The 8,069-nt window shown below is 34.0% G+C and overlaps 1 protein-coding gene across 1 annotated transcript in view; it reads left to right on the top strand.

The window, feature by feature from the left end:
- LOC127865873 (high-affinity choline transporter 1-like) overlaps window positions 1–7,594 on the top strand; it is a 75,530-nt gene extending 67,936 nt beyond the window's left edge. The window contains exon 9 of the mRNA XM_052405902.1: window positions 1,050–7,594. Coding sequence (XP_052261862.1) covers window positions 1,050–1,670 — 621 coding nt within the window. The 3' untranslated portion in view covers window positions 1,671–7,594. The remainder of the gene's footprint in view (window positions 1–1,049) is intronic.
- Window positions 7,595–8,069: the final 475 nt, after the last annotated feature.

The following is an 8,069-nucleotide window of genomic DNA, read 5'->3' on the forward strand; positions in this document are numbered from 1 at the left end:
TTGGCAATTAAACAGCTTTCAACAACAGTAACTAAATCATTCTTTAAGCAATCATAAAATAATTTGCCATAAAGGTTTACCATGTAGAGATGGCATGTCAAGTGTAAAAACCCTAGCTTGAAGGTCATCTTTACATTTCAAGGTCAAAATTTCAATTTGACCATTGGTCAGGTAGTATTCACCATACAGCATGCAATGCAAAACAAATGTGCAGTACTTGTTCACCAAGCTAGTGTGTTGTTCTTGAGCAAAGGTCAAGATCATAATGAGAAGTATAATGTAAAGTGCAAACTTTCCCTTTATCACTCGTCATGCAATTATAAAATAACATACCTAATATGTTCACCAAGTGGAAAAAGCATATCACATGTAAGACCAGGTCCCTAGCACCAAGGTCAAGGTTACGAAAAAGTAAAAAATTTAATTGAGCATTTTACAGCTTTGTCAGACTGAAACATCATTATTCATTTTAAAGTATCTTACAACAAATGTTTCCCATGTGCATATGACTTGTGTCAAGTATGACCTGCCTCCTAGCTGGAAGGTCAAGGTCATTATTTAAGGTCTAATGCCCTATTGGGCATAGAAAGTTTATCTAGATTTTAACTTAATTATCCATCATGCAGTTTTTAAAATAATTTACCATTATTATTCACTAAGTTGTAGATGGTTTGTCATGCTCAAAATGTCTTCCTCTTTTGCATAGGTCACACTTGTTTTTAAAGAAAATTCAAGCATTGTTGACAATGGACTCAACGTGTTACAGACAGGCATCCAGCTAGTTGTTAAATTGCACATCATACAATGTATTGCTTTGTATATGAAACCATGAAAGATCTATAAACTTCATTTACATCAAATTACATGTACACATATTATGCACGATACTTGAACACTGATATTGTCTAACATGTTCATCATAAATTCTTGACCCGAGTTGCCAAATTAATGAAGACAAATTGTCTGTATTTAACTTGTATATTTGTTATAGAGTGTTTATTGAAGCAAGTAACATTTCCAAAATACCATAGTTTCTTTCATTGTTTCAGGCATCAGAAAACGAGGTGTTATGGGTAATGCGGGTGTCTATTTTTGGTGTGGGAGTGTTAGCCACACTGATGGGAATAACGGTGGACTCAATCTATGCACTGTGGTTCCTGTGCTCCGACCTGGTGTTTGTTGTGCTCTTTCCCCAGCTGTTGTCCGTCATCTACATTCGCTGGACAAACACCTACGGCTCCCTGGCTGCCTACATAGTGGGTCTCTTCTTCCGGTTGGCTGGCGGGGAAGCTGCATTGAAGATTCCAGTTCTCATCAAATATCCTTTCTACAGTGAAGAAGATGGGCAATTGTTCCCTTTCAAAACGCTCTGTATGCTTATCTCCTTGAGTACTATACTCCTCGTTTCGTATCTTACCAAATACGTATTTGAACATGGCATCCTTCCTCCTAAAGCTGACATCTTTATGTGCGTTGTGAACATTCCTGATGAAGCGATCGCCCTCAAAAACACAGAGCATCGTGAAGGCATGGCCATAACGCCGATTGACGAGCACAATGGGAAAATCAATCCAGCATTGAAATTTTCATCAGAAGATCTTCTTACAATAAAGGCAGAGGATACCACAGGAAGCAAAATTTCAGAGGACGGGCATCTGGATATTAAATGAATTTCTTGAAGTACCTTTCGAAAGGATGTTGCAAATCCGATGACTTGAATGTATTCAAAAGTCAGTGAATAATGTAATTGAATAAATGGAAGATTTCGTTAGTTTATTAGTAGCAATATAATTGTGTAGTACAAATTGTTCGACATCATCAGTCCTGTACAATTGTTATGTACATATTATGAAAACCTATTAATATGTGATCTAAATTTGTTCTCCAAAGGATTTTCAGTTTTGAGTTTGACTATTCACTGAATGGTCTGAGCTATACCACTCACCTTATTGTTCGCACTGCCATCAGCATCTGCATAATTGTCTGGTTTAGGTAAAAGCGCAGCATAAACATTTCACTGTTTCTATTACAGATAATTACTTGAAACTTCATACACGTGTTCCCTGTTATTGTGTCTAGTTACTTACCAATTTCAATACCTCAAATTAAAATTAAGCAGAATCTTGGGATAACAACTCCATATCTTTATATCTATCAAGATATTGAAATAAAACTGTACATATGTACAGGAATGTTTTGAACAGTCACTTACAAAGACCTTTAAATGTGACCAGCTTTAAGCAGGATTGTGCCCCTTTTGTACTTCAGAAGGTTATGGTTTGCACGACAGATGAAATTCAGGTTAAGGTTTGCATATGAGACATACATATCTCTTAAACAACTTCAAATATTCAGGTGTATCTAAAAGCATGTTTTGGGATCATCATTGGAGGTTTTTAACCGAAGCCCATAACTCTTACCTGCAATTTAGCAGAATTATATCCTTTTTGTATTTAGAAATTCAGGTTAATACTTGTGTGCAAAAACTCCAGATCTACATGTTTTCAACAGATATTGAAATAAAACTTGACACGTGTGTTCAGGGTTATTATACACAGTAACTGACCAAGACCTATATCTGTGACAGCCTTTTAGCAGAATATTTCCCGTTTTGTATTTAGATAAGTCAGGTTAAGATTTGTATGAAATTCAGGTTAAACTTTGTATGCAACAAGTGCATATCTCTTTAACTTTTACTCACTAGCAATTTAATTTCATCGTCACACTTTTCTTCTTAATGATCATGCAAGGCCACTGACCAAGGCCCATAACGACATACGGTAATTTAGCGGAATTATGGCCCTTTTTGTACTTGGAAAAGTTATGTTGACGTTTGCAAGTGGCACAACTCCGTATCTTTATGTCTACAACAGATATTAAAACTTTACACATGTTTTCAGGGTCATTATTATTGTCACTGACCAAAATCTATGACAGCCTGTAAGCTGACTTCTGTCCCCCTTTTTATTATGTCCCCCACCACTATAGTGGGGGACATATTGTTTTGCCCTGTCTGTTGGTTGGTTTGTTGGTTTGTTTGTTTGTTTGTGCAAACTTTAACATTTGCCATAACTTTTGCAATATTGAAGATAGCAACTTCATATTTGACATGGAGCTGCACATTTTGAGTGGTGAAAGGTCAAGGTCATCATTCAAGGTCAAAGGTCAAATATATGGGTCAAAATAGCTCATTTAATGTACACTTTTGCAATATTGAAGATAGCAACTTCATATTTGGCATTCATGTGTATCTCATGGAGCTGCACATTTTGAGTGATGAAAGGTCATGGTCATCATTCAAGGTCAATGGTCAAATATATGTTTCACAAACACATCCCTTGTTTACTTCAAAAAGTCAATTAAAGGTATGCATGCAAGATGAAGTTTAAGGTTAGGTTTGTGTGCAACACATACGTATCTCAGTAGCTACTACAAATATTAATTTGAAACTAAGGATCATGTTGTGAGGCCACCTACCAATTTCTATAACTCTGGTCTGCAATTATTCCCCTTATTGTAAATGGGAAATTCTGTTAAATGTTTGCAGGAAATATTGTGCAGATATTTTGTAAATCTAGGTTACAAGCTGATATAGCAAAGGATTGCATTTTGTGCCATTGTTGTCAAGGTCACTGTAATGAAAACTATTAAAAGATGTTCTGCTAAATAACTTTAGTTTGGATGAAGGTATTTTGTGTACTGGTAATTTGGTGTGAAGTTATAGCTTACTTGCACACCTATGTTTGGATAGAGGTATCGTGCTGTAATTTTGCGCGTATTGTGGCTTACAATAAGGCCTAGGGCTAGGGTATGATTGCATTTGAGGCCAGGTGGGTCAAGGCCAAAGTTATTTAAAAAGTTGAAAGATTTTGTTGTGTACTTTAAATGTGGATATATGTATTGTGCTGTATATCTGTGTGTAGGTAACTTTAGTTCAGACCTTCTTGGCAAATTTAATTAAATTCAACTCAATTCATTGGGAAAAAGTAAAAAATGTATGGCATGGTTAGTCTCACGTTTTATTTACTTTATAAATGTTTTGCCTTTATGAAGTTTACATTTACTATGTAACTTCTACAGATGTGTCATAGTGGTTGTTATAATATGTTACTGATAGAAAATATGTACATTTTACTATCAAAGTGAAAGTAAATTCGAGTGTGCTGTCGTGTGACAGATCTTGATTTTATGCATTTAACCTAATTATTGTGTTATTTATCAGGTTAGTTCATCATATCAGTTTTATTATTGATGAATTATATTTATTATTGTTAATACTTTGACATTGTTTGTTTTGATAAAATTGTTCATGTCTCATTTTTGTTAAAGATTTTTAGACATAGTTTTTATAGAGAATATTATGGTTAATACATGTTTGATGGTATTGTAAATCTTTTGTCTCTGAATGCATTTAATGTTACACTTTCAAATATTTTGTAAATGAAAAAAAAGGTAGTCGCACCAAGGCCAGTTTATATATAACTTATGTCTTTTTCCCATACACGGCTAGTATTTATGTATATATGTAGAATTTCAATAATTGTGCCACTGTTAGATAATGGAGAAAATTTATGACACAATTTATTCATGGCACAGTTAAGTGTCTTTACCCATTTTGAAACTCCTAGAATCTGCTTTTTGTAACAAATTGTGTTTAGTCGCTGATGGTTTGCATGGTCAGATCTTAACGGAAAAGATGACTACTCTTTATGTGCTTGCCCACTTTGAAGTCATATCCTATTTACTTGTCTTTGTTCTACAAATCCTATGATTGTATGTTAAATTTGAGTTCCTGTCACATAATTAACTTATGTAGGGATCATTTCTACAGCCATTCCTCCCTACCCCATATTAAGGCCAGTTGTCAGTTCATGGCACAAGTATGTGCACTATAAAGTACTGGTACACAACATTACCCAGGAAAAGTTTAAGTATATTAACCATGATATAAGTAAATGTTGAATCAATATGCTCCAGCTAGTCATAGACTAAAGTTAGTAGCATCTCGCAGCCCCAATGTCCCATCCTGCCCGCTTGAATTTTTGCCATGCCCTTTTTAAAACTGATCAATTGCAATACAGATTTTATTAAAAGTGTCAATCTCAATTTATGTTTGAAATAAATGATAATTTAATTATTATAGAAATATATTTCTCTGTTCATATAATATTACATATATAGACATGATTTATTGAAAATATGGCACAAGAATATAATAACTGGGTACGCTAGAGTGCCCTTTTGACAAAAGAGATTTCCCTGCGCTTCAAATCCTATTTGTTGCTCTAACTTAATGATGGAGAAATTGTATACCAGTGAACTAACTTGTATAAGGCATGACAAGTTTTACAAATAACTTGCTAATAAATCTGGGTTCTTAAGAAGCAAGGTCATCTCTGGAATGACGCATGTCCTGTATCTTGCACTATGTTGCATCATCCAACTTTTGCCTAAGTTTTCTAGACGTAAATGATTGATTTAAAAAGCACACACGGCTGAGCAGCTTTTTTGCTGCTCTGTACATATATTTTTTCATGAAACTTTAAACAATGTATTTGGTTCTTGCATTTTACATTTTAATGTATTTGAATGTGAATGATGCACATAAGTAAAATAATGTAATAGGTTCATGATAAATTTATCAAAATTGATAAATTGTGTTCAATACTGTGATATATTTGGACTCCCAGACAGCTGGCATATCCACATTAGACTTGCCTGTTGGCTTGTTCAAAATGGTATGTGAGCTGTGTGCTCCAAATATATCACCATATTGTACACAATGCAGTTAAATATCTTAATAAGATGACCGAGTTCAAATGATTCTTTGGAATTTCTTGTTTTTTTAACCAGTAAAACAAATTGTCCCCTTTGATAAATGTCACTCAGAGACATATTGATTTGGAGAAAACTTACATTCTGTAAATCACACAGCACAAACTTCATAGAACACATTGCTGTAACCATTAAATTAAGTATGTATTAATAAGAATACTGTGTACTGTATGGCATACTTGATATTTATGTGATTTTCTCCTTCTTACTGCAATTAAATTAGATATATAGTTCTATTTTGTTCTGTTACTCGAGAATAACATGACGGCTGTGTCAATTGATTGTGCACAATCATGCAATAAGTTGTAAAGCTCTCTACATAATATGAAACTTAATATGTTAGCAAGACATAAACATGATTCACAACATTCAACAGCAAAATATAACATTGGAACAATTTGAAGACAATTTCTCTGATTGCATTGAACACATTCACATTTATTGTCATCTTTCGATTTCATTTAGTGTGAGTACTTGTAATTATGATTTATTGTAAAGGATATTGCCTAATCCTGCTTTATTTTGTTTCAGTGAAAATATACAATCGATTTTATAACCAACACCATTTAAATGCCAAATCATGAATTTTGTAAGTATTTGTCTTAATGTCATGTTTTTGTGATAAGGCTGACAATGTATCCGAAGTTCATCATTACCGTATATGTGTAGATTGTGTACGTTGACACTGTCATTGTATGTGTTGGTAGCTAGATTACATGTGTTAAAGACACAACTATGATCACATTTTTTTGCCCCCGGTAGGATGGCATATTGCAGTTGAACTGTCCGTCCGTCTGTCAGTCAGTCTGTCCGCCCGTCCGAAAACTTTAACATTGGCCATAACTTTTGCAATATTGAAGATTTGCAATATTGAAGATAGCAACTTGATATTTGGCATGCATGTGTATCTCATGGAGCTTCACATTTTGAGTGGTGAAAGGGATATAATCAAAAACAAAAATATTTAAATCAAATCGGCACATTATTGTAAAGGGGGTATTGTTTTTCTGTCAAACACATCTCTTGTTAAATCAAACATGAAAAACTGAATTCCATAATTTGTGGTACTGGGCCAGCAGTAAAATGCGTTTAATTATTAAAATTGAAACCTTTTTTTCACTGAGTGTTGACAAAAATACCCTGTTTCAGCTTGTGTGTTTTATCATAATATTATATATTCCTTTGAATTGCTGTTTGATTTATGACTATGGGGATTAATTTTACAGTGTCGTGTCATTTTCATCTCTTGTTCAAAATTTGTCCCAACTTTCATGAGTTTTAAACTGATTAGGTAGGAGTGCTGGGACACAGTCTCCAGGTCCCCATAGTGAATTAAGTCTAAGAGCCGTGAAAATACTTTAGTAACTTTGAAATGTGCACACAATGCCATAATTCATTATATTTGACATTCATTTAGATAAACTGTTTAACAATTTAGCCATTAAAATGTGGACATACTTTTAGCCCAATGTTCAAGGTATTGGGGTGGAATTAAACACACTAAATAAGTAGCTTTGCTGTCTATGCCATGTTATTATTAACTGAAGATAATACCAGTAGTACATACCAGCATACTAGGTTCATGCAACAACTCATAATGTTTCCACTTAGATAGCCGATACTAGTTTTGTCATTTAGGTTCGCTGTATGTGCACTACCCCCCAATCGTAATAAACAATTTTGTCATATTGTATGATGTCAGTGTTTAGACTGTAGAGGATATATAGATCTGTTTATAATAAACAATAGAAGCACTCTGGATTGGCGTCAGTTTATTAGAGTTAGATGTATAAGCAATGTTGTTACAGGTTAAAATTTGCTGCAAAATAGACACCTATTAGCCCATTTAAGACTCTGTACAATGCAAATTACATATTTTCATCAGCTGTTATCCGTTTAACACGGAATTAGATTGACAAAACAGTTAATATAAAAATAGTTATTACAAGCAAGGCACCGGCTTGCTTTAAGCAGCCTATAGTAAACATATTTTAATTACATACCAAGTTAGAACAATACAACACTGCAGCTGCCACTGCACACCGTGGGCCACATGACAAAAGTAAACATCTAATAATATTATTATTTTCAAGCCCTGATTATTAAATGTATACACATTTTGAAAAGATTTGTTAAACAAAACTTGGATCTTGTGCAATTGCAGCTCCATAACAGATCTTTAGCAACGTGTACACTTCAGCAGACGGCAAAGAATTTTCCTCATGTGCAAACGA

The sequence above is a fragment of the Dreissena polymorpha genome, chromosome 2, assembly GCF_020536995.1.
Source record: "Dreissena polymorpha isolate Duluth1 chromosome 2, UMN_Dpol_1.0, whole genome shotgun sequence".
Lineage (NCBI taxonomy): Eukaryota > Metazoa > Mollusca > Bivalvia > Myida > Dreissenidae > Dreissena > Dreissena polymorpha.